We start from the raw sequence: 27,769 nt of genomic DNA, 5'->3' as shown, positions 1-27,769 counted from the left end.
CGGTTTGTATAAAACTGGGCTTGGAATGGGTCCCTGTTAAGTTCTTTTAAGGAGAAAGTCTGTAAGCTTGCATGCAGAGTGTCCCAGAATCAATCAGCCCCTCAGCTGGGGTTGGGGAATGTCTCCTGTCAGAAACACTGAAGAACTTCTGCCGGTCAGTGTAGACAACTAGATGGAACTAGTGATCTGACTCAATATGAGGCAATTTCCCATGCTGACGTTAGGAATTGATTTTTGCCTTTGTCTGTTTAGCCCAAGTGGCAAGTGTTACAGCCACAATAAAGTATTCTAGTTTAGCCTTGTGTTTTGCCCCGGAGGAAGTATGGATTGATTTTATGCCACGTTTAAAATCAGTTTTAAACGTGACAGACAGCTACAATTATACGTAACGGTTGTTTCTTGTCATATATTCTCCCAACCCCCACCCCTTGTCTGCTACAAAGTTGCAGGGGAGAGAGTCACCTATCTTTGATGAACTTGTAATCCGAATAGTGTGAAGTGAACAATCCTACACATCAGTTACACTGAGGAGATGCACTCCCTGGTGCAATGTTCACCAAATTCTATTGTTATATGCCACTCCCAATCTCTGAGCAGTGCATGATTCCTGAGAGCTCCAGAAGCGGTTCACCCAGGGTCTGTGTTTCCTTTTGGAAATGAGGCACAGCAGAGACTGTGGTATCTTTATAATATATGGTTTATTTACACACATATACAACTTGAGCCTCCGATGGAGGGGTCCCCAGCATCATGCTCCAAGAGGGTCTATGCAGGGACATGACTGTGATTTCATAGAATCAAAGAGTTGGAGGAGACTTCCAGGGTCATCTACTACAACTCCCTGCAATGCAGAAATCTCAGCTAAAGCATCCAAGACTGATGGCCATCCAAACTCTGCTTTAAAATCTCCAGTGAAAGAGAGTCAACAACCATTCAAAGGAGTCCGTTCCACTATCAAACAGCTCTTACTGTCAGAAAGTTATTCCTGATTTCAGCGCCCCCCCCCCACAACACAAACAAGACATGCCAGGCAATGCAGCAACCCCACTGGACAGCTACTCACTCTAGATGTTTGCCAAAAGTACACATGCAACCCAGAAACATGCTCCCGAGATTGCTGGTTTGAGTTCCTACAGAAGACAAGACCTCCCCTCCCTCTTCTCTGCCCAGAGAACTAGAAAGATGATCACAGCAGCCACTTCCCAAAGAAGCCGAAGCATAAGACAATACATAGTTGTCTTCACACAAAGCTTCATGTCCTGCCAGAGGCTGGGAACACTCCCCACTCCCAAGACCAAGAGACAAAGTTCCTGGTCTCCCATTTGGTGTGCACAGCTTTAACACGACCCCCATTGTAGGATAAGGTTCTCATGCTGCCTGCCAGATTCATCTGAAATGGAGTGGAAAAGTTTTGAAGATTTCTAGTCCTCTTGAATTTCCTTTCTGCTTTCTAGTTTCATCCAGCTGCCCTTCAAGTCAACAGAACACTGTGCACATTGTCCGTGAGCTTTATCAAGGCTTGCGTTTCCTACCGGTAGGCACTTGAATCTTACCCCATCCCCTCAGTCCAAACAACAGCCCTAGCGATTCTGAGTATAGCGAAAGGTCTCTGACTCCATCTGCCGAGGAACAAAGGCTGTGAATATGATTAATGTTCTGTCAGAATCCTTGAACCAGTTTGTTGAATAAGCATTTTAAAAGGTGATGTTATAAAGCCGAGGAGCAGACTCTGTGCTGAGGTTGTGTTTAGGGTTTTTGTTCACGCTCAGGCAGTTCCTGAGTTCTGACATGTGAAGAATGCTGGATTAATTTATAAGGCCTGCAAATGACCAGCTCATGATTAGATGGTTTTCATATATTAGGAGTTGTAATGCAAGCTCCATTAAGGTCTTTTTAAATGATTCATTTGGAGGAGGGCTTGAAAACACACCTGGAAAAGCAACAAAACAACCAAGCTATCTGCCTGCCCCCTCTTCCAAGGGGAATAATAGATTGCTTCATGTAGCTAATGTTAACATGGAGAAGCAAGAAAAGCATTTTCCCACCCTGCAGAGTCTGGAAAGTCTCTTCCTCACTCCTTTCCAAGGCCAAAGGGCTGATGCCGATAAATTAATTTCAGCAAGCCAATGCTCAAAATTGTCTTCAAATGGATCAATATTCTGAAACCAAGTTTCGAACACATTTTCTGATGGTATATGTGTATATATGTATATGTATACCCTGTTTCTCATATTTTAAGACATACCCATAAAATAAGCCATAGCAGGATTTTTAAGCATTCAAGGAATATAAGCCATACCCCGAAAATAAGACATAGTGATAGGCGCAGCAGCAATGCCGGCCACGGCAGGAGGAGGAAAAAAATAAGACATCCCTTGAAAATAAGCCATAGTGTGTTTTTTTGAGGAAAAAATAAATATAAGACGTGTCTTATAATATGAGAAACACGGTATGTATATGTATATGTATATGTATATGTATATATATATATATATATATATATATATATATATATATATATACACACACAGTGGTACCTCAGTTTATGAACACAATTGGTTCCGGAAGTCTGTTCATAAACTGAAGCGTTCATAAACTGAAGCAAACTTTCCCATTGAAAGTAATGGAAAGTGGATTAATCTGTTCCAGACAGTCCGCGGAGTACTTAAACTGAAGCATTCATAAACTGAAGCATGGGTGTAATTGGTTCCGGAAGTCTGTTCATAAACTGAAGCGTTCATAAACTGAAGCGAACTTTCCCATTGAAAGTAATGGAAAAATAATTAATCCGTTCCAGATGGGTCCGCGCGGCGTTCATAAACCGAAAATTCATAAACCGAGGTGTTCATAAACCGAGGTTCCACTGTATGTATATATATATATATATATGTATATGTATGTGTGTGTGTGTGTGTATATATATATATATATATATATATATATATATATATATATATATATAATATTATGGTAAAAATATTTCAAATTCAGTAAAGCATATAGAATTGAATTCATATGTTTTGCATGTTTGTCAGCGTAATAGGTCCCTCGGCCTGAAAGTGAGATGAGCGCCGCAACCCCATAGTCGCCTCTGACTGGACTTAACTGTCCAGGGGTCCTTTACCTTTACCAGCTGAATGAAATCGATTTTCAGATTAGTTTTAGAGCAACGGATAAGAAGCACAGGGCTTCCTATGTCCCATGTCTCCATTTTTGCCATTCTAAAAATGTATAAATAAAGCCCACCTTCAGTAAAAGTATGGGGGTGTACCAAAAAAGTAAAGGGGCAGTTTATCCCTACAGTAGGTATTTATCTTTTGCCTGTATTCATTAACTCTATATTAATGCTAATAATGATCATTATTAGTTTTACTTGTGCAGGTCCTGCGGGAGCAGTGGACCAAGTAGGAGGGGGTCTATTTCTAGGGTTGCCAGGGGGCACAGCATCCTCCTCCTGCCCCCCCCCCCAGTTACCTTTCCTGTCTCTTCTCTTTTCTTTTCCTCAGCTTCCCTTAGCTCCATTTAATTCCTTGTTCCCTCCATCTCACGCTTACTTTTCATCTTTTTGCTACTCTTCCCCCGCTCCACCCTTCAATTACCCCTCTTTCCTCCCTTCTCCTCCATCTCTTACTTTCACCACTTCTTTCTAGCCACTATCCCTCCCCTCTGCATACTTCTATCAAAAGCGGGAAAAGCTGTAAGCAAAAATTCTAAAATGTCGCAATAGTAGAAGAAGAAGAGTTTGGATTTGATATCCCGCTTTATCACTACCCGAAGGAGTCTCAAAGTGGCCAACATTCTCCTTTCCCTTCCTCCTCCACAACAAGCACTCTGTGAGGTGAGTGGGGCTGAGAGACTTCAAAGAAGTGTGACTAGCCCAAGGTCACCCAGCAGCTGTATGTGGAGGAGCGGAGACATGAACCCGGTTCCCTAGATTACGAGTCTACCTCTCTTAACCACTATACCACACTGGCTCTCAATAGTGAATGTGTGGAGGGGAAATGAAGAGGTGGATGAGTCAAATCGGATGGCCTATGTAGCACCTTTGTCCTAGGCAAGCTGCTTTGCAAAGTGCCAAATCTGGATCCATACCGAAGTGCCAACCTGGCCCCGCAACAGTGAGTGCCTGGGGCTGTTCCCTATTCTTATGTGTCATCTAAACCAAGACTAGTGGTTAAGTTCTCTGCTCACTAACCACAAGCAATGGTTAAAAAACCAACCATTTGTACAGCTTTGTGGAGGTGAATCCAATGGAAATTAACTACTTTTCTTTTCTTTTTTAGGTATCACTTCTCTTTGCCCAAATTCTTCAGCACAAGATCCAAAGATAGATGCTTTACGGAGAGGACGCCTCTGCTGAAAGTTTCCCCTGAAGAAAATGGGTGGGTAGGAGATCAGCTTTTTGCTGTTCCTCGGTCTCTCGGGATTCACATCTTACCAATGGCATGGACTCTTGGAACAGCAGAGCCTATGGTGTGTGTTGATATTCGTCAATGGTGTTTTTCAGGTTAAGATGCATGGCTATTCATAACACAGATTTCACCACAGATGATGACTCTTGGGAAAACAGCTCTGCTGAGTTTGAGCGAAGGTCCCATCTGGGAAGTGAAATGCCCAGCTTGTCCAGATCTGCTTCCTCCTCAGAGAAATGTGAAATGTTGGACAACTTCCATGTCAAATTCAATTTAACCAAGATGAGGTATGAGCCAAACCGTTTTTGTGTTGTTTTGCCAGTATTGAGGGCTAAGGGAAATTGCCAAGAAATGGATTTCCCCCCGTTTCAACCAATGAGTAAAATAACGCTCCATATTTTTGTGTGATATTTTGCCATTGATTTCAAGGATATTGCACCAATGAAACTGATGATAAAATCTGTTCAGATTTATAGGTCCATGCAACAATAGGGGCTAAGCAGGCAATCACTTCTAAGCCATGATAGTTTATGTGACTAGAAAACCTGGTTCACTGCAGATTTTCATGTTTGGAAGTACTGCTGTCTGTATTTCATCTTGTGATCTGTCACTTTATGCTTCTGTTTAGAACTCAGCTTCTTAGCTTTCTTGCACAAAAGTGTCTATAACTCATGAAGGGAGGAGATACATGTATAAGACAAAGGGCTAGTGAACAGCCTTTTGAAGCAGGAAGTTTTCATGCATCTAGTTCAGAGATGGGGGTGGGGGAGCCTGTGGTCCTCGAGATGTAATTGGAGCATCCTTGACTATTGGCCATGATGGCTGAGTCTGGTGAGAGATGGGGTTGTATCCAATACTGGCTTTCTGCTTGCACGACAGGGTCCTGCTCTCTCAAGATAACTTTGCCCTGCTCTCCTCTTCCCTGCTGCCCCCACTGAAAATCTGCTCCAGGTGGTTGGGGGGACCCTTTGGAGCAGATTTGGGTGGTGGTGGTGGTTGTGCAGGGAGAGAAGGGGAGGTGGACTGCTGCTCACTCCCTATTGGATACATACAATCCATGGAGTCCAAAAACATTTGGAAAGTGTTATGCATTCAGTGGTCTGTGTTTGGACTAAAGATTCTGAGCTCCTGTGTTTGGGCCTCTGCCATTGGCCCTTGAACTCTTGAGTGGTGATTCACAGCCAATCACATTAGGAGTGGGAGGGGCCCAGGCTTTCAGGAATGTATATAAGCAGTTGCTTTGCCCCTGTTTCCCAGTTATGTAGTTCAATAAAGGTTCTTGCTGTTATCACCATGTCTTGCCTCGTGGGAACCCACCTACACTTCAGAAAGCCGCAGACTTCCCACACTTGATATAGTGGGATGGTTCCAAACAATACACCCCCTCATTTTTAATCTGAGCAGCAAGAGCGGACTCTACCACATTTGATGAACTAACCAGAATACAGTCCGTACTCCATTCAGATATAATAAATGCAGCAGCTAATATTTAATTTGGTTAATTGCTGCCACACACACACACACACACACCCACACACCCAGTTATCAAGAAGGAAGATTAAAACCCCCTACCATCTGTTAATGATATGTAATGTGCCCAATATTTGTGTGTGTTGGTACCTTTCCTTCTTAACCTTCACTTTTCTATTTTCATTATGGATATGTGAATGCATTGGAAGCAGCAGGCTATTTCCTTGTTCTGTATCATTGCTGTGTAAGCACAGTGAGAGGCAATTGCTCTAGTTATGTAGAGCAGTTGGCAGCTACACTGGCATTGTTTCCTTTATGCCGCAGCAGAAAGGTGCTCCTGACAAATTGCTCCCCAAAATATTTTCGATCCCGTATTATTGAATAAACATACTGGAGCTGGCAGCTGCTGAGATGGCCTAAATCTGCAAAACTCGATTGAGTGCTCTGAGCCATGCATGCTGAAGGCCTAAAGAACAAGAATATTAACTAGAGATCAGAGGGGCAGAGCAAGCAGGGTTAATGCCTGAGTCCAAGCACCTCAGATGAGCAGGCGTGTGCCTTTCTGCGGAGAACAGTTCAATGGGAAGGGCAAGGGAAGGATTCCTACCTGTTATAGCAGGCTCAGGAGAACTATACCCATACAAATGGGAAAAGATAAGATGGGGAAACATGTATTGTTGGTGTGCAAGGATAAGGGTGACTTGGACATCTGTTCTTATCTCTCCTGCAGGTTTAATGTCTTGCTGGCTCATATTTTGAAGTCTAAAGTAGTACTTTCAGGAGCGGGAAGAAATGTCAGCCCCAAACCTCTTAAAAGTGCTGCCATGGATATTAGAGAAAAATAGATTGGCTATTATGATCCCAGAAGTCTCTCTGCTCATGCTTAATGCATCATTCCATTTTGTTAAAATGAACCTTGGAAAATTCTTTGCTGCCTAAGCAGCCTGCCTAGTCAACATAGTTAGATATTTATTTATCTGCAATTCACTTGTTTTATTCCTATCTCTGGAAGAGTAAGGAAAGACTTTTAAGGAGCTTAAGTATTGTCAATAATAATGCTTGCTAGCATGGTCGCATAGCGACAATAATTTTGTATCTTCAAGGCCATTACGGTGAGCATCACAGATAAAAAACTTATTCCCAACCTAAAGTGAAGCATTTTGTTTTGAACCTTGTTTAGAAAATGCTGGCATGTATGTGATAAATGGGACTTTACATGATATGTTATGCATGATGATCCAATACATTATTATTTTTTAAAATTTTTTGGAGATTCTGGCTTATCTATATCATATAATTTCAAGGTCATAAAATTTAGAGCCAGTTCAGACAAAAATTGAGGAAACCATTGACACCTTTGCACCCCCCTTCAATAATCTTGGCTTCCTCCCTTTTCGTTCTTTAAGCAAGACTTTTAGGTTAGAGTTTCCCCCAATCCTTCCTAAAGCGATCCCAGCCAGTCAGGGATCACATGATGAATGTGATGGTATCACAATACTGCATAGATTATCAGATTTGGCTATATGCTAATGCAAACCAAAAGCAAACAAAGTTGAGGGCTTCCCACACTACATTCTTAAATTCATATACAAATATGCTGCTTAGCAGAAAACATTTTTCAGACTTGTTGCTCAAGAACACAGTTCTTACTTACAGATTACATATATATATATATATATATAGCAAGGGCATACATGTAATTTCAATAGAAAAGCTGACCAGCATATTCCAAAGCAGGACGCAAGTTGGTGCTAGAGATATGGAAAACTGTATATTGACTTCATTCTGCAGTGGAATACTTTGAATAAAGCTGGCCAAGTTTATTTATAACACATGAGAACTCTGCCTGCTTGCCCCCACGTTTCCCTGTGGAGGTCTGAAGAAGAGACAATTTCTGCGGTTGGGCGTCCTGCTGTGGAGAGTCATGCAAGTTCCCAACTTGCACTTAACTTGGAAATAAAAAAAATGTGGATGTGCAACCCCTTTTTGCCGCATCTCACTTAAACTGCAGATGCTCCATTGGCTTTTAAAATTTCCCTAGCTCTTGTCATAGGGTTGCAATGCTATGTCAGATTAGAATTGCTGTGAAGGTCATGGGGAAAGCAAATGTGTGCAAGTCAAGGTCTGACCATGGCTAGTTTGCTAAGCTGTTAAAAGCACCGAATCCATAAAAGTCTAAGCACCAAAGGGTGGTGGTTGTTGTTGCTGGGGAAAAAGGCTCTAAGTGCTGCAGTTTATTAATACAATTGCATCCCCCCTCTCCCAGTGTGAGCTCTGCATGGCATTGTGTCAATTTGCCAAGATGACTTAGTTGTTTAAGGACAAGTGCTTCTGGAGTTTTAAAGGATTAATGTAATGGTTCCTAGCTTTTATTGTCATTTTGGGTGCCTCTTTTAGTAACCATAATTTTAGTCTTATTTTGAAAAGATTAAGTCAGCCTTGTTTTTAATATACTGCATGCAGTTGTAGTTCACACAATGAAATTTGTAAAATAAATACTTTAAATGTGGGGGAAAACCCATACAATTATAATAAAAGCAAATGCTTACAGTAAATATATGAGAGGGAACCTTGACACAAAATGAAGGCAAGCAACTCTATAACCAGAAGAACTGTTGCATGTAATTTTAATATATGGCTGCATACACTTTGTACATTTAAAACACTTTGCTTTCCCCAAAGAATCCTTTTATGACCTAAACTCTGTCTGCTGGCCTTACAAGTTTGTGATTAATAGAATAATACCCACATCTCGTATTCTTTCTCTGAAACTTTTCTCCCTTGTTTTTTTCTTCTTTTTTCAGATGCTGTTTAAGATTCCTAAAAGTTTCTGGGCTTTTCATCTTTGTAGTTGTATGCTCTGTAAGTACTGGGTTCCCAAAGTTCCAGAGTAATTTGGTAGTACTTACCAAAGTTGACCCTGATAATACAATAGGACATACAGCAAAAACGTTGCAGTGTGCTCTTGCTATAGTCAGTCAGCAGTGCCCATCTCTGTGATATTCCATTCAATTCCCCCTCCTTTCCACCCACTCTTCCATTCTTCCCTGCCCTAGTCAGTCAACATTCCATGGATACTGGGCATGCTCAGTTCTCATTGGTCTGTGCTTGAGTTTCTCCTTAGGGTTTCCCCCCCCCCCAATCTGCAAAACTGTAAAGGTTCTCTTTTGTGCATTGTTGGTGCTGTTTTGGCTATTCAAAGGCTTCTGCACTCAGACTGAACATTGGAAGTAGGAGCATGATTTTAAACAGGATATAACATGTCATATTTTATTTTTCTGTTGGAAGCCGCACAGAGTGCTGGATGGGCGGGATATAAATAATAAATTATTATTATTATTATTATTATTATTAGCCCAGGAGCATGGCTACCTGTTCTTCACACTCTCAGTTAATGCTGGAAAAGTGTTACTTTACCAATGCAGTGGCCTTTCCCCTTGCCTTTCTGATCTGTCTGAACTGATGCAAGTTAAGATTAACCACACAGGAGAACTGGATGTCTCAATTCCCCTAAAGGCAGACAACCTAAAATGGAGGTACCAAATATGATGCCCTCCAGATGTTGTTGAACTCCAATTCCCCTCCTCCCCAGCCAAGATGACCAACAATGAGGGATCATAGGAGTTGTAGTCCAACTTCATCTGGAGGGCACTGTGTTGGTTCACCCTGGTCTGAAACATCCTTTTAGCTCTTTCCCACAAATTTATATCTTTCTAAACACCTGGTTTGGACTAGGGGATAGGGATGACAAGCTAAATTAGGCAGAAACATTCACACACACACACACACACACACCTGCTACGAAAATGGTTTTTTTAAAAAAAAGTTTTGAAAAATACATTGAATTTGCCGTAGCTCACTTTGCCATCTAGTGTCACATTTGTATATTGTGCTTTACAACACACTTAAAAACATTTTATTTGCAGCTGTATAGCTGAATCCCTGGTACAGGACAATACAACTGATTAATTTAAAATGCATTTCAAAAGACTGAACTGCTAGATTCAACTGATACTTTATTAGATGTGTAAGTTAAGATAAATTTTCAAGTGACACAAGAGATTAGTTGCTAGTCAGTTCAGATGAGAATTACAAATACAAAAATAAATAAATCTGTATATAAAATACAATGTATAGTTCCCCCTCCTTTTCCTTTAAACATAGCACTAGGAACTTTATATGGATAATATCAAAATGGCTTTTCTAACTTCCTGTACTTTACTGTTACTAAGGGGTTATGAAGGAAGGGAGAAAATGAGATCTGGGTAAGGAACCTAGGAGTGTTTTCATGCACGACACTGAAATCCACTTTGCTTTTCCGGATTCTGTCATTTGAACATAAAAACTTTATTGGCTAGAATATATAAAAATGACTCTCCTCTGCTTTTAATCCCTTGTTCGTAAGACTCATGTGTGAACTCAAAGAGTGTGTATGCAAGAGGCTTAAAGGTGCTCTTAATGTTATATAGAAAGTTAACTAATGATGATGATAATAATAATAATAAATAATGCGTGGAATCCTCCTTCATTCACATGCCAATTTTGTATGTATGGGTTGCATCTAAGTAACTTCTATTCAGAAGAGACCCACTGAAATTAGCAGACCCAAGTGAGTTCTATCTATTTATTTCAATAGGCCTTCTCTGAGTATGACTAATATTGGGTACAATCTTGTAAGTTTGGGATGTAAGGCTAAGCAACAGGACCCCGACATTAGGAGCTTATAATAAAAGCAACAACTCCTTTTTGCAGGTCTTAACATTTTTAGAGGCAGTTTGTTTAACAGTTCGGCAATTTCCCACACAACCTTTTAATGTGCCCTCAGATTTTATTTAGCATTCACCCTGAAAATGGAACACCTTGGCAGATGCTGGCTGTGTCACCTATGGACGTCTACAGTATCCTTTACCAATTACTTTTGTTGTTGTTTTTAAAACGAAACGGTGGAGCAGCTTAGTAAAGAATCACTGACAGTAGGGTGATTTCAAGATGGTTGATACGAAATGGCTGACTCGTTGCTTGCTAAATTAAATCCTGACAGTGATATATTTCTTGTGAGGCCCTGATACTGCCTCGTGGGACTGCTTCTAAACCAGCAAATTAATTCATTTGCAAATCTGTTTCCCAAGTTTGCTATCCAAGTGATAATGAAGACTGCAAAGGCCTGTTTTTTCCTGTTATATCTCCTTTAGATGCCTCCTGCATCTCCGTAGGAAAGTAAAGTGGGTAAAAAATGAAGTGAAATTCCAGGAGTGTAAATTTTGTGAGGTTGGTTGTAAGTTTGGGTGAGAGCAACAAAACAAATGGGAACAGCATGCAGTTTTAATTTGTCTATGCTTTATACGGTATAACACCCAGAACCCCTCATATGCCTGGTTGTTTTATTTTTAACAATGCTTTCCACCAGTTTTCTTGGGACAGATGTTAAGCTAACCAGAATCCTATGAACCATGCTGCTGAATAGGCTACTCTCACATCAGGCACAAGATCTACATGGTTACAGTCTCTGCATATGGGTTGGCTACTGGTAGCAGGGCTGCCATTGCTAAGTCGTGGTGGGTGATGGGGGAAAAGAAGAGAGTTTGTGCACATCCTGGAGGCTGAACAGTTATGGAGAACTGGGACAGCCAAGCCATGAAACACACGTGTTGAATCTGTGTAGCAGTGGCTTCTAATGATTTGATCGGAACACTGGCTTGTCCCCCTTTGGCTGCTGGAGCCTGTGACTTGGATGTGTGGTCAACACGGCACTGTAAAGTTTATCCCTCTTCCTCCTTGAGTCCCTTCACTCACTAATTAGCAATGGCAACCTGCCAGTTTGATAGGAATCTGAGCAGGCTGTGGTGGGGCTGGTAGGGGACCCAAATCCAGCTTCAACATGTGAGAGGGCAAGTTCATAAGCATACTGAATGTCTTCATTTTGAACAAAAGTGTTTTGTAAAGTTAGCCCCACAGATGAGAGCCTTCTTCTTGATACAGTGATCTATACTGAGTGTTGCTGTCTTCCATCCTACCTTGTGCTCCCCATAGAGTTTGCGGATCTGACACACCCCTCCATAGAAGCCAACTCCTAGGGGTCGAGGTCCCTTCACCCCCTCATGAAATATTTGAGCCCCCCCCCCTAGTTAATGAGTTTTGCCATTCAAATGGTGTTCATGTGCCATGTTCTGTGATCAATTTTTTTATTCATGAATATTTTATTCACGTTGGCATCCCAGCATTCCTCTATGCTAAACCAACAGTTTCTTTCACTCATAAGTAATCCTCCCCCCTACATACTTTTAATGTTGTTGTTTCTCCCTCTTCTTCTGTTTTGTGGATCAGTGGGGTTGAGTAGTTGAATTGAGGAAGCCAATATTCCTGAGGATATGGCAAGAATAACCCAGAGAGGTAGAACCGTCAAAGAGTCTTATGGCACCTTAAAGACTAACATGGCTTGTGGGCTTCCCACGGGCATCCGGTTGGCCACTGTGAGAACAGGATGCTGGATCAAGTAGGCCCCTGGCCTGATCCAAGACGCTCTTCTTATGTTCTTGCATGGATGTTCTAAGACATGTTATTATGGCATAAGTATCCAGGGACTACTGTAATAAAGTTTGTTAATGGTGCCAACAAATCACTTCATTGTTTTAGCTGCAACTGACCAACATAGCTACTGCTCTCGAAATGGTTACATACAGAGAAACGTGTTGGCTGAAGATTTGTTTTTTAAAAAATGTTTGCTAATCACTGTTTTGTTTTTAACCGAGAGTGATCTTCTGGAACATTTACCTTCAGCCAACATCACTGTGGGAGATCATCCATTTGTGCCATGATTAATCTGGCACGGCATCAAATCACCTTGTTCCCTTCTCCTCCCCCCACTATTATCAATCTTCATTGATTTGCCATCCCTTTAATGCATGCTTGGTCCTCAGTGCTGAGGTGGCTTGGCTGCTGCTCTCCAATGTGAAGCCAGCGAGCCACGCCTCCTCTGACTCTGGCCTACAAATGCTACCTTGAACCGATGGGAATTTTCCATGTCTATTAAGATTTTGCTCTGAATCTATTTTGATCGCAAATGCATTTGAGTTCCACCTTGGCAGTGATTCAAATTAAATAGCTTTAGTGTAATTTTCTGAAATGGTGAGGTTGCTGTTGTTCCTCTTTTCATCTGTGACTTATTGGCTTAAAAGCTCAAAGACTTTATGATGGGAAGTGTTTGGTTCCAGTGTGCACAACTGCAAGCAAATGCTTTTACTGGACAGAGAGCTTGCGCTAGGCGTGTCATTTATAAAGTATTTTTTGGACAGATCAATCCAAGTATCTATGCTGAACATGAAGCACCAGTAACCAAGAAAGGAAGCATCTCTGAGAATTGGAAGGAGATCCCAATTCTCCCCTTTAGACAAGATCAGATTTTCCCTCACAGGATATGATCAACTGATAATCCTCAGTGATCTCAGGGCTGGTAGATTTAAAATCACCACCAGTGCCTCAAATGCTTTGGGCAAATGAATTAGAGGAGACTGTAAAATATATCTGCTTTCTGCCATAATGAAAGCAATTTTTAGTTTTATTGGCTTGTTCGGAATTACTTGGTCTGCTTTCCTATCCATTACCGCACTTCCTTTCATGCTGTGTGCCTAATAACTTCTGCTCTAATCTATGCTAAATTATAATATTTTATGCAGGCAAATGGAGGACCGAGGGCTGGAACAAGCCAAATTGCCATATTAGAAATAGACTCTCTGAAAAGAGAAGGTAATAAGGATTATTGTTTGTTAATAAGGCCTGACTGTATGTGCAGACTTACAGGCTTGTTTGCAGGGTTAGGGATTCTGCTTTTTGCAGTCTGTATATTAAGCAAATAAATGCTAGCCTTCAGGGATGGGGCTATTTGTTCCACTTCTATATGCACTCAGTGAACCTACCTTGATGGTCTGGAAAGCCCCGCTGTACAGAATCACCATACACAGTGGTGCATGCATAGATTGTTGTATCCAGCCATTCAGCTGAATATGTCAAAGTAAAGGTGCAGGGACATCATAGGATCCTGTTACCTCCCTCTATGTGGGAAGATCTGAGAGGCTCTTAAATATCTGGGGGTTATAAGGAAGCAGGACAATGGGGAATGCAAAGGTTATGTCCCATAGAGTCATGAATGCAAAACAATACATCATTCAGGAATCTAACTTTTTGAAACATGGCAACCCTAAACTTGTCTCATTTAACACTTAACCAATGGGCGTACTGGTTAAGCATTTCAAAGTAGGTCTGCAAAGGACAGATCATTTTATATGTGTTATAAGGTAAGAGCTTTCAGCTCACTCTGTATTGACCACTTTGTTCTATATGTGTAAGATATTGTGAAAATGAAGTTTGCTTTTCTTCCTGTAATTTTAAGTTTCCTTTGTTATGGCTTCTGAACGTGCCATTTGTGTAATTACAGGGTATATTTTAGTCATATTGTGAAAAAGGAAGCGGCTGTAATTATGTGCACCTGAAGCTTTTTGCAGATACAAATTATTGGCTGTACTCATAAAACTGGCTACAGGCTGTCAAAGTTTCCCAGGCCATTAGGTTAATTAATATAGGCCAGTGAACCATTCTGAAGCACAATTCAAAGCTGAGATGGGATTTGAACCGTGTAGTCTCCAACTCATCTGGCCCTAGAAAATGTAGCAATTATTCCTACCCCTCTTAAATATTGCAAGATTAAACTTTTATGGTGGACAGTTTTTCAAAATGGGTATAATTATTGCTGCCTGGCTGCATTCTTAATTTTTTTAAATATAGCAATTCAATTTTTCAGAATGAAAATATTTGACTACATCCACACCATACATTTAAAGTGCATAGCTTTATATAAAATGTCTGTGGATTATATGTGCTTTAAATATACAGTCTAATTCTGTGCTCCACACTCCTCTGGTGGTACTTTTAAACATATTTTATTGAATATAATGGAAAAGAGGTGACATAAAAAAATGATAATAACAGAATGATTTCCCACCATATTAATGTCCAAATAAGGACTCAGTGAAATTCAGACAGGACTGTTGGAATTTATTGCTATACTAATTTTCTCACCCAGGCCAACATCATGGTTTTTCATAGTGGATATTGTTTTGATCTTTTTTGGCTTGAAGAAGCAAAATAAATAGCTTGAAAACTTTAAAAAAGCATCACTTACCAGCAATGTAGCTCAATAAGGAAGAGACTGTTTTAAATTGCTTTTTGTCTCATTTAGGCAACCTTGGGACATGCAACATCAGACTTGACTCCACACAGCTGGTGGTTTTATTTTTGTTATTTATATATCCCACTTTTTACTCTCAGGAGCTTAGGGCCATGTTGGCTGGGACTGGTGGGAGCTGGAGTTTGGGATGTTGGAGAATTCTGACAAAAATGGAAATGGGAGTGGAAATTGCCAGTGTTCACCTACTTGTCTCATGTCTGGGATAGAAATGAATCTGGAGAATACCAGTGGTGTTCACAGACCCTCCAAGTGTCCCTATTTTCCAGGGACGTCCATGATTTAGAGAAGCTGTCCCAGTTTCTGATTTGATCCCGGAATGACCCTCGAGCTATCAGAAGGCAATCCTGTATAGGGTTTTTTTTTTTAAAAAAAAGTTTTATGTTTTATTATGTTTTTATATATTTTGGAAGTTGCCCATTGTGGCTGGGGCAACCCAGTAAGGTGTGTGGGGTATAAATACAGTGGGTGCTCGGGTTGCGAACGTGTGGGAGGCACGTTCGCAACCCGCAGTGTTTGCAACCTGCAGTGCTGCGTCAATTTGGCGCTTCTGCGCATGCGCAAAGCATGATTTAGTGCTTCCGCGCATGCTCGAGTGCCGAAACCCAGAAGCTTGGGTACTTCCGGGTTTGGCACAGGACACAACCTGAAAAGACGCAACCTGAAGCTTCTGTAACCTGAGGTATGACTGTAGTAAAATTATCATTATGGAATGGGACGTCCCTATTTTCATTGGAGAAATGTTGGATGGTATGTGTTCACTGTCATTGCCTATAGTCTGCAAATGATACATAATTATATCCCCACCCCCCTAATCTGCATTGCTTTTCATTTGTGTTGAAATGGATGGGATGGAACAATGTAATCACTATGCAATTACATAATTTACTTAATCAGTTATGGAAATTACATAAGGTATGTAATTTTACCACAGCAGACAGCAAGACAAATGGCGTAGTTTTTGAAGGAAGATGAATTGCAGCGGAATGCAAGCAGTGCTGCAAGTAACAAATACTGGAAAAAACTGAAAATGATCCCTCCAAATGATCTCTACTTGGATTCCAATAACATGAGTAAAAGGTAAAGGGACCCCTGACCATTAGGTCCAGTCGTGACCAACTCTGGGGTTGCGCGCTCATCTCGCATTATTGGCCGAGGGAGCCGGCGTATAGCTTCCAGGTCATGTGGCCAGCATAACAAAGCCGCTTCTGGCAAACCAGAGCAGCGCACGGAAATGCCGTTTACCTTCCCGCTGTAGCGGTTCCTATTTATCTACTTATCTACTTGCACTTTGATGTGCTTTCGAACTGCTAGGTTGGCAGGAGCTGTGACCAAGCAACGGGAGCTCACCCCGTCACAGGGATTTGAACCGCCGACCTTCTGATCAGCAAGCCCTAGGCTCAGTGGTTTAACCACAGCGCCACCTGGGTCCCAATTTAAAACAATTTAAAACAGTCTCTTCCTTATTGAGCTACATTGCTGGTAAGTGGTGCTTTTTAAAGTTTTCAAGCTATTTATTTTGCTTCTTCAAGCAAAAAAAGATCAAAACAATATCCACTATGAAAAGCCATGATGTTGGTCTGGTGAGAAAATTAGTATTGCAATAAATTTCAACAGTCCTGTCTGAATTTCACTGAGTCCTTATTTGGACATTAACATGAGTACCAGGTTGCAAACACATGCTTTAACATGAGTACCAGGTTGCAAACACATGCTTTAAATGTTCATATCCATTCACCAAGGATTGGTCAATAAGGTTTAGCATAGCATGTTTTTATATAGGCCTTTTAGGATGTTCTTATTTTGAATCCTTTGAAATGAGAGCTCTTTGGTTTTTCAACCTCTTGCATAGCTACATAGGTATTCAAGCCATGTTGAATTAGTTGGCATTACTGTAGAATGCAGGCACTGCTGTTGTTTTTAATTGTGGCATCATGGATGAGATAACCCCCAAAGACGGCAGGCTCTTCCCTTCAGAGACAGAATTGCAGTCCTTAACTGTCTTGCCAACAGCTATGAACTTCAGCAATATTCGAGATTCTGCCCTTCTAAAGGTAGAACTGGCAGGGCCCTTTGTGGCAGATGTGGCTGGTCGGCAACCAGAGGACTACGTTGTAGTTCAGATTGGACAGGCAGAAGACTCTGGTCCAAGAAGGAGACGTCAGCAGCAGGTGAAGTTCAAATACCCTGGACTGCTTTCATTTTATGTTCACAAGACAAAAGGAAATCTTTCTTATTTCACTATTATGTTTAAATTCCCTTTGCGAGACAGGTTGAAATCTATATCTATTTCAGAGGAAGGTTTGTGTGTTCTGTATCCAAGGTTTGTTTGTTTTTTGCTTACTAATCACGGACTGCTTGCACGAAACAAACCATGATCTCTGCTTTGGAGTGAATTCTAAGCCAGGGGTCATGGTTTTGTTTCTCCCACGCACTAGCAAGGAGGAGTCAGTGGCGTAGCAGGGGGCACACAGAGGCAGTTGCCCCAGGTGCAAGGTTGTTAGGGGTGCACAATTTCAACACCAAGCACTGCCTTTGTGCGCTTCTGTCGAAAATGGCTTCTCTGTGCAGACCAGGAAGTAGTTTCTCCAGACAACGGAACAACTCTTCTTCCCTTATCTCTGTGGCTGTGATCTCCTTGGTGATGTGGATGCTCCTCCCACCCCCTGTGTGCCCCTGGACATTGGTAACCCACGCTATGTCACTGGGAGAAATAACGTAGCTGAGATAAGCACATTTGCAACAAGCCATTAACTATGGTCACATTTGCACACTATATGCCTAAAGCCCTCCTATGGCTGTTTGCCAGCCATGGCTTCCTCCACCAGATCCTGGGAACTGTACCTCATCACCATATTTGGCTTTGTTAAGATGTTGTTCTCCAGCCTAATTCACTTACATGCTTGGGGGAAAGTTACTTAGATGGTGTCAAGTTAAAGCAGAGGAGGTCAGTGTTCGTTCCTCTCCCCTGAATGCTGCTTTTGATATAAAAAGTAGACCTCACCCATGTTTTATAGAGCAGCAAGAAAACAGATGTTTAATGAACATGCATAAGCGTTGGGCCCTTTGACACACTGTACCTTGTATTTCCTCGTGATAACACAAAAACAATAATCCTCGTGATAACACAAAAAGCTGAATAACACCCAGTGGTTTAAAAGTTCTCAGAAAGTGTCCATTTATAAAGAATCTCCCCCATCAAATTAGCAACTCGTAAAAATACACTGTGGTAGTGAAAATCAAGCAACAGCATTAATCTCTAATTTATTCATGCTACGTCTTTTCTTTCTTTTCTTTTTTTGCAGATCTTATATAATTGGACCCTGCCTTTAAATCTGAGAAATAACAAACAAGTTATTGTGTCGCGAACTTTTGAGATGTTAAGCAGGTTGGTTTGTGAATCCAGAAAAAAACCCACTTTATTTTATTTTTTAATGTTAATTTACTAGGTGCTCAAATCACGGAAACAGCGGGGCATATCCAATTGTGGATCCCTGCTTGCACAATAGACTTCCTTGTGTGGCAATCTGTTCTGAACCCCGAAAAATCTGTTCTGGAGAGTTGGGGGATCATCATCCAGAGTAGATTGTAAGAAGTGTGAGAGGTTGAGGAAGGGGAATCTCATTGCATCTCACAGAGTGACATTGGATTTCACCCATGGGTCTTGTCTTTCATTTTTTAAAATATTTTTTATTAAAGATTTCTTGAATTAAAAAGGTGTGTGCATAATATCCCATCCACTCATATGTACAGCAAATCTTCAGAGCAGGCTTCCTCAACCTCGGCCCTCCAGATGTTTTGAGACTACAATTCCCATCATCCCTGACCACTGATCCTGCTAGCTAGGGATCATGGGAGTTGTAGGCCAAAAAACATCTGGAGGGCCGAAGTTGAGGAAGCCTGCTTCAGAGGGAATTCAGTCCAGGTAACCAGTTGTAGCAGGACCCTGTCTTATGGGACCTTTCCCTCACTGTTCTTCCTCTTGGGAAGAAGATTTGCCACCCAGGCACCTTCTTCTATTTCCCTAACCCAATAATAGTGAATGCTTCAGGCAACAGAAAAAGAAAAGAAATCTGTCTTCATGAGTGATGCTTAAAGTGTTTGTATGTGTTTGCATTTTCTATATGACTTCTATCCCACATTTGTGGCTTTCAGAAGTTTTGTGTTCTGGACTATGAGGTGTTTGCATCATTTGTGAAAGTGAACTAAATCAAATCCTTAATATTTTATGATCTCAATTTAAGTCATGATGTTGCCCATAATAGCTTCGAGAAAGCTATCTGAAAGTGTAAAAAAATAAAATAATGATAATGCTTTCTAGCATTGCCACTTCGTTCTGTCAAACAGTGTTTTTTTTAATTTAAAAAAAATCTTTCAACAGTAAAGAAACATCCATAAGTATTCAAGCTTTTCTCCAGGAATTGGAAATCGTTCCTCTTTCCATGACTCATCAATATCTTCATGCAAATGTAGAGACTCAAGTCACAATTGCTTCAGTCATTTTAGCAGGTGTTTATGTGCTCATCATATTTGAGGTAAGAAGATTTTTTTTAATATAAAAAAACTCCAAATAGTCGAGATGAGAAATAGGAATAGAATTGTTTTGAATAGTTAATGTATTTCAGAAATACCAAGCAGAAAAGTCGCCTGTCAGTTCATTGCTACTAAGCACATCTACTGCGTTATATTGGGCTCAGCCAATTTTCATCATAGCACCAATTCAATTCCAGTAACCATTCAGTTTTTAAATCCGCCATTTCTATGGGATTTGAAACTTGAATGTAATATCAGATCTCAATTCCATGACAAATTATACTCAACTTAAAAAGCGTTGATTGAGTCCTGGCATAATCCCACACATCTTTGACAGGAACACAGTGACTAAATGAGAATTTGCTTAAACACCTCTGCCTGCTTATAGTCACACTGGAATCTGTTTTGGTTTTTAGCGCTGTGGTCTAAACCACAGAGCCTAGGGCTTACTGATCAGAAGGTCGGCGGTTCAAATCTCCGCGGTGGGATGAGCTCCCATTGATTGGTCCTGCTCCTGCCAACCTAGCAGTTCGAACACACATCAAAGTGCAAATAGATAAATAGGTACCGCTCTGGCAGGAAGGTAAACAGTGTTTCCGTGAGCTGCTCTGGTTTGCCAGAAGCAGCTTAGTCATGCTGGCCACATCACCTGGAAGCTGTACACCAGCTCCCTTGGCCAGTAAAGCAAGATGCGTGCTGCAACCCCAGAGTCGTTCGCAACTGGACCTAACGGTCAGGGGTCCCTTTACCTTTTATGGACCAGAAGGGTGTCAAAGTTGTATTGCAAGTCCATGATGAGGGCAAACGAAGATACCTGCGTCAAGAAACCATGTTGCTTGTGCCTTGCCTCTCTGCTCATAGCATGTCATAATCTACTTGATGTAGGGAGCAATGGCTCTCCTCTGGTACCTGCATGAGGCTTGAAGCTGAGGTATCCAGAGCACAGTTTGCTATTTTTGAGCATTTCTGCATCAAGGCAGGACAAATGGATCAGGGATAGCCAACATGGTGACCTCCAGAAATTGTGGGACTACAAATCCCATCAGCCCAACCAGCATGACCAATGCACAGATACTATTTAGATACTGCTATAACATAAAGAGAAGAATATGGAAGCAGTTCACAGCAGTAATACATAAAGCATGCCATAAAAACCATACAAAAAAGAGGTAAAACCAGACACCATTTAACCATTGTGGAATTGTAGTCCCATAACTCAGTTAGCTCAGAGTGTGGTGCTGATAACGCCAAGGCCATGGGTTTGGTTCCCATACGGGCCACCTGCGTATTCCTCCATTGTAGGGGTTTGAACCAGATGACCCCCTGGAGTCTCTTCCAATGCCATAATTCGATGGTATGAAGGGCACCATGTTGGCCAGCCCTGCAGTACAGCATAAGAGGGAGGATACTGCAAGGTTTGACTAGGCTTTTAGGAAGCTGTGTGAAGATGAACTACCCATCAGTATCTGGGAAACAACTGTGGGAGTAGGCTTGTTTCTTGTCTTGCTTGTGGGCTTCCCCTGGGACTGGGCAACCTCTGGCTCTCCAGATGTTGTTGGAATACAACTCCCATCATCATTGTCCAAGGCTGATGGGAAGTGGAGCCCAACAACATCTGGAGGGGTGCAGGTTCCCTATCCCTTTGAATATCTGCTGTGGAGTATAGGAGGCTGCATCTGGCAAGGGCTGCCCTTTTGTTTCATTACCACAGTAAGGGCAGGTCTTCTGCTAAATGCACCTACGGGCCGAAATGAAATACAGTGGTACCTCTACTTATGAATTTAATGCGTTCCGAACGCACGTTCGTAAGTCGAAAAAAAATGTGTAAGTCGAATCCCATAGGAATGCATTGGGAGAAAAAAAATTGCAAGTCAAAGCAACCCTATCTAAAAATTTGTAAGTAGAAAAAAATCCTATCTAAACCACATCCAAGATGGAGGACGGAGCTCCGTTCGTAAGTAGAAACATTCGTAAGCAGAGGCACCACTGTAAATGGGTAGCTGGCCAGAATCTGCCAAAATGCCCCCCTGAAGAGTAGTGAAGCAGGGCCTAGTTTCTTCTTTGGTTTCAAAATCAAAATCCCCTCCTTCAACTCTGTACCAAGGAATTCTCCTTTTTGGCTGAAGAGACTTTGGAATATACAGAATCTGGTCCCTGAACTCTGAGAGGTATTTTGATTACAGGGGTAGCAGGGGAAGGGAATGTTAAATTAGTTGGTGCTAAAATAAAAAAAATTCCTTCAGTAGCACCTTAAAGACCAACTAAGTTTTTATTTTGGTATAGTTGGTGCTGTTTCACTTATACCTACCTACCTACCTACCTACCTACCTACCTACCTACCTACCTACCTACCTACCTACCTACCTAGTGCCCCTCTAAGTTCTACATCCCCCCCCACCCCGGTTGTGTTATTATTTGTCTGGGCACCTCACAGCTTTTTTCAGCAGCCCATCCTCCTGACTCTATAAGTAGATGCAAGATTTTTCTGCTCTATAATTAGGATGGTAGCCCTGACTCAGGCTGAAAATTCAGAATGCATTTAACCACTGGGTGGCGCTGCTTGCTGTTCTTAAATCTTGGATGCTGCTTTCAGATCTCACTGTAAGCTTTAGCCAGGCTTTCTCACACAGAGGCTGTTGTTTTCTGGCAACAATCAGCGAGGTGCCATTTCTTTGTGCAGGGAAGCTGAAAACCAACTTTCAAGAGTGTCCCATTTTTATATCCTCTCCTGCCTTATGAAATATTGAGAAGGGCCACGTTTCGATATGAGCCGTGCTCATATCAAAACGTGACCTGTCTTGCATCATATTTGTGTTTTCTTGTTCTGATGGAGGCAGCTGTGGAATATTAAGCTGGGTTAATTGAATGCTACTGTACTGCTTGCAGCCTGCCCAAGGCTGCCTAGGGGAAAGGGAGCTGCAAAGTCTTAAAAACGTAACAAAGTGCAGGAATACTCTTCGGCACATGCATGTGCATATGTATGCATGTTTGTGCAGTATTCCCATGCATCCAAACTTTCAGTACTTGTTTATTTGGCAGCATACATTTTCTCTGGGGTAGAAGAATAAACGGTAGTAAAATGAATAGCTGCAGAGGAAATGAGATGATAAAAGACTTGGCAATAAAGCTAAAAGGTACATAGGCAAACCGGCTGAACTGAAGAAAGGCAGTACATTAAAAAACAGAGAGCAGGCATTTCACGTAAAACTGAATTTCACGTAAAACCTATAAGAGCAAACAACACTGCATCTGTTGTAGCTCAGTAGAACACACAGCATTCCAAAGGAACTACTAAAATTGTGTGTCTTGATGATACAAGATTAATTAAATACAGATGTTTAGCTTTTTGAAATCTTGCTGTTCTTATTTGGTTTTTTTTGGCCGAAGATGCATACTTGGTATGCAGCCGTGCTTGATGTATTTTTTTTTTAAGGGGGGAGTGAGGTTGGGGATGTTTTAATAATAATAATAATAATAATAATAATAATAATAATAATAATAATATATTTATACCCCGCCCGTCTGGCTGGGTTCCCCCAGCCACTCTGGGCGGCTTCCAACAAAACACTAAAATACAGAAATCCATCAAACATTAAAAGCTTCCCTAAACAGGGCTGCCTTGAGATGCCTTCTAAAGGTCTGGTAATTGTTGTTCTCTTTGACCTCTAGTGGGAGGGCATTCCACAGGGTGGGTGCCACTACCGAGAAGGCCCTCTGCCTGGTTCCCTGTAACTTGGCTTCTCATAGCGAGGGAACTGCCAGAAGGCTCTCGGAGCTGGACCTCAGTGTCCGGGCAGAACAATGGGGAGTGGAGACGCTCCTTCAGGTATACTGGACCGAGGCCGTTTAGGGCTTTAAAGGTCAACACTAACACTTTGAATTGTGCTTGGAAACGTACTGGGAGCCAATGTAGGTCTTTCAGGACCGGTGTTTTAAAATGTTAGGCCCTCTGTTTTCATTTATTAGGAAGCAGTTTTATTTTGCAATTTCCTTGAATACCCTTCCTTGTAGCTTGGATCTTGGCCAGCTTGTATTTTTCTGTCCACTCTTGCTTACAAGTGCAACCAGCTGAGTTTTGACCCAGAAGTGTTTCAGTAGCTTAGGCTACCCCATAGCAGAAAAAAACCCACACAAAACAAAACAAACAAAACTGAGATGCCAGTTCAGCTTTATATACTGGCCTGCTTGTCACAAACAACTGTGCTTTTATTGAAGTGGCTCTGACAGAACAAAGGTTCACCCCACCACCAAATATGGTAGACCTGAACAACTTGTTTTACCAACCCAACTGCAGCCCACCAGCCAAGGATTTTGGCTCACCAGATGATTGGCAATTCAGGGAAGGGCTGCAGTTCAGTGGTAGGGCAGCTGCTTTTCATGCAGAAGGTCCCAAGTTCAACCCTTGACATTTCCAGGTAGGACTGGGAATGCTCCTTGCCTGAAACCCAGGAGAGTCACTGTCAGTGCAGAAGGTATTGATTTGGGTGGACCTGGTCCAATTGACTCAGTAGAAAGCACATTCCTCTTCTTCCTCCCCCCCCCAACCTTAGGCCTTTCATCAACTGCCACATGTAGGTAGTGGATTGCCTGTTGTACAAACCTGAAATATAGTGACTGGCAGTGCTTTTTTCTGCATACCCCTAAACATTTTGTGAATCTAAGTTTGGCCTCATTGAGGGGCAGTATTTCAATATGAGTAGGAAAATTAGAGTACCCCTAAACATTTTTTTGTAGAACGAAAGCACTGGTGATTGGTAGAATGAGGATTGAGAGCCTAGTTAGATGGAGCTGCAGCAATAGCCTCCCAGCAGAAGTGTTGCTGAGTTTGGGACTGTGTGAGCACACCAGCAGAGCCAATCTGGCACTTGTTCGGGGGCACTTATTCAACCCCCCCAACCCTTGCTCCTCCTGGTAAGTGACAGCAGTGCAGCTGCTAGAGTCTGCTGCCCCACTGGATGAGCTTCTCTTGGTGATCAGTCAAACTTTGGAGTAAATCCCATGTACCAAGTCTCTCCAGCAGAACTGTTGTTGATCACAAGCAGGGCTGCCTATCTGATTTTTTCAGCTGGATGTTGCTCAAATGTTCACCAATGAAAGTCTCCTTTAACAGGTTTTGTTTGTGCTCCTCTTGCAAGCAAATGAAACTTTGGGTTCTGAATGTCTGAGAATAGCTCTGAATAAGTCTGAAAATGAGTTTTTTCTCAAGATATATTTGGTTAGTGAGACTTGCTTCTCTTCCCCCCCTAAAGGTTCGCCTTCTTTGCCCAAAGCAATCTGAAGCTGCAATATTGACTATATCACAAAGTAGTGTTCTTTTTATGTGGAATTTGGTGGGTTGAGCCTGCTTTATGGAGATGAGTTGAACATAATTGTCAGTTCCTCTGTTGAATTAGCGCTTTTAGAATCTGTTGTAAATGAAGTAAAGCGCCCTTATGGATATGGAAGGCTTCTGAATTCTTGAAATTAGCATTTTTCACTGGTAACGTTAAACCTGGTAACGTTTTAGCTCTGAGATTGTTTCCCCTTCACATGGTTCACCAACCCTATGGGTGGCATCTACAGCACTTTCTCAAAATTCAAAATGTGCCCACTGGTCCAAAAGGGTTCTCAACCCCTGGGATATAATATGGCAGTCCATTGAACAGTGCAATGACGTGATGAAGATTCTCTGGAAGAATTTTTACCAAGTTGCTTTAGATTGTTGCAGAATGTAATCAAAATAGGTTCAGTTTGTTTTTTTTTAATGTTTTTTATTTATTTCAGTCATTAAAAAACATACATATATTTACATACAAGTTAAGACAAAAGAAAAAAAAAGACACCAAAGATACAATATATCATTTGTTTTACATCTCAGCAATCAAAAAATAAGGAGATTCGGAAAAGGAAAAAGAAAAAAGGAAGAGGAAAGAATAAGAAAAAAAAAGAGCAAAGAAAAGTTTACAAAAATTACAAACAATACATAAAATACCAACAACTTCCAATCATCTCTCTGTAGCTAGTACTATTCGTTTTCATCATCCGCAAAATAATTTTTTGTTGTTGTCTATCTCTTGACCCTTCACCTTGGTTCGGTTTTGTCTGCTTTGAGTGTTATTTACTTAATTGTTTTTATATACTCATCAAAAATCCTCCATTCCTCTTTTATTTTTTGTCTTGTTTGCCCTCTAATTCTCCCTGTGGTTCTGGCTAGCTGTGAATATTCTTTCATTAGTATTTGCCAATCTGTTATACTAGGGATGTTTCTACTTTTCCAATTCCTAGCGATCAGCATCCTCGCGGCTACAATACCATACATTAATAGACACCTGAAAAATTAGCAAAAATGTATAAAAATAAATCACCTACATGTTGGAGATGTGAGAAAGAAATAGGAACTCAAATGCACATGTGGTGGAAGTGTGCAGAGATAAGGACATACTGGGAGAAGATCTATGAAGAGTTAAAGAGAATGTTAAAATGTAAAATTACGAAAAAACCAGAAATGTTCCTATTAAATATAATACCGGAGGATATAGGAGATGTAAATAGAAAATAGGTTCAGTTTGTGGTCTCTATGTGCCACCTGGTAAACTGGTCATTCACATTATTTGACTGTTGTTGTTGTTGTTGTGGACAGTATCTTCCAACCTTCAAATGTCAGAGTGAACAGGAATGATTTTTTATTCCTCCTGAAAGTCAATAATGGTGGAGACGGATATATCAACAGGGAGAGCATTCTACAAATGGGGAACTGCCACTGAAAAGGCCCTGCCATGGGTCAAGGCCAACCAGAGATCTGTAGGATCCATAAATTATTGCTGCTATTTTAAGCATGGCTGTTAGGAAGCAGGAACTCAGCTGCCTTAGTCAAAAAACAGTGTTTTGAATGTGTTAAAAACATGCAACACCAGCTGGCGCTGTAGAGCAGAAAACGTTTTTATGCGATTTTACATGGCGTTTCCGCCCGTTTTGCTCTGACAATTTAATTTCTAGAGAGTTTTTCCCCTGTGTATAGATCCACCCCAAGTCACACTGAATTCATTCGCCACATTATCATTGCTCACAAGTCTACTTTCCTTCAGTGGTATTTCCAAGCAACATTCAAAGGATACAGTAGTTCCATAGGCTGGTCAGGATGTTTCTGCTTTGTATATAGCTATAAGAACTTCGTGTTTTGGGGGCACAAATCGACATTACTTTTTGTTCCATTAAACTTCTTTTTAGCACATACAGTGCACTCGGAATGTGACAAACCTATGCCTTTCCTGCATTTTTCTTCAGGCAGTGGTTTGACTGATATTGAGTGTGAGTAACTTGGTATGAATTCTGAGCAGGGATTTAAATTCTCTAGATGGAATACATCTATGGTTCTTTGTTTGAGAATTGCTCAAGTGTTGCTTATTTTTGTCCCTCCCCCCCCAATCAATTGAATGCATGCTTACTTGTTAGTCAGTCCCAATGGGCTCAATGGGGCTTACTCCCAAGAAAATATGTTTTCTGTGAATTCTGTTACAAAGATAAATTCCATCAGAGCTTCAGTCATTAGATTTCCTGAATAAATTAAGTTGTTGAATAAACCTTGCGGGATCAGCTGCTTTTTTCTTTATGGTGAAAGAGCATTGAACAAACAACATAAAATTTATAGAATGTAAGCTGACATTGTTGGTTTAGATATTTCCATCCTGTTTCCTTAGTCCTCTCTATAATTTTTTCCCAGGTTTCTAAAAAAATCATTACACACCTACCAGAGACCAGTTCTGCTTTGACCTTTTGCAGGCTCATTCTCACAGAAAGGGCTTGCATGCGAGTGTCTTTGTGAGAGGGATAATTTTATTTTTCTTAATATACAGCAGTGGTTCTCAAACTTTTTTCCTCTGAGCCACATAAAAATTTGCTTGCGCCACACTGAATTTTTTTATTGATAAGAAATACATTGGAAAAGGAAAAGAAACAACTCCTTAGCAGTGCTTGTTTATATTACAGAACACAACTACTTTATAATAAGATCGTGGGGACATCCATAATATGGGTCATGGGACACAGCCACAACACAAGAAAATATATTGTCTGGGCAACTGAATAATATTCACTGTACTTTGCAGTACAGCACAGGAAGTTAGGGAAACACACTATT

General features: G+C 41.2%; 1 protein-coding gene across 1 annotated transcript in view; it reads left to right on the top strand.

The window, feature by feature from the left end:
* OCA2 (OCA2 melanosomal transmembrane protein) overlaps positions 1–27,769 on the top strand; it is a 153,899-nt gene that overhangs the window by 32,009 nt on the left and 94,121 nt on the right. The window contains exons 3-9 of the mRNA XM_035115521.2: positions 4,284–4,382; positions 4,508–4,699; positions 8,687–8,744; positions 10,708–10,780; positions 17,134–17,291; positions 18,426–18,508; positions 19,502–19,655. Of these exons, the coding sequence (XP_034971412.1) occupies positions 4,284–4,382; positions 4,508–4,699; positions 8,687–8,744; positions 10,708–10,780; positions 17,134–17,291; positions 18,426–18,508; positions 19,502–19,655 (817 nt within the window). The remainder of the gene's footprint in view (positions 1–4,283; positions 4,383–4,507; positions 4,700–8,686; positions 8,745–10,707; positions 10,781–17,133; positions 17,292–18,425; positions 18,509–19,501; positions 19,656–27,769) is intronic.

Source organism: Zootoca vivipara, chromosome 4, assembly GCF_963506605.1.
Source record: "Zootoca vivipara chromosome 4, rZooViv1.1, whole genome shotgun sequence".
NCBI classification, from domain to species: Eukaryota; Metazoa; Chordata; class Lepidosauria; order Squamata; family Lacertidae; genus Zootoca; species Zootoca vivipara.
Note: the sequence above shows the minus strand (reverse complement) of the source record. Positions and strands in the feature narration are given on the sequence as shown.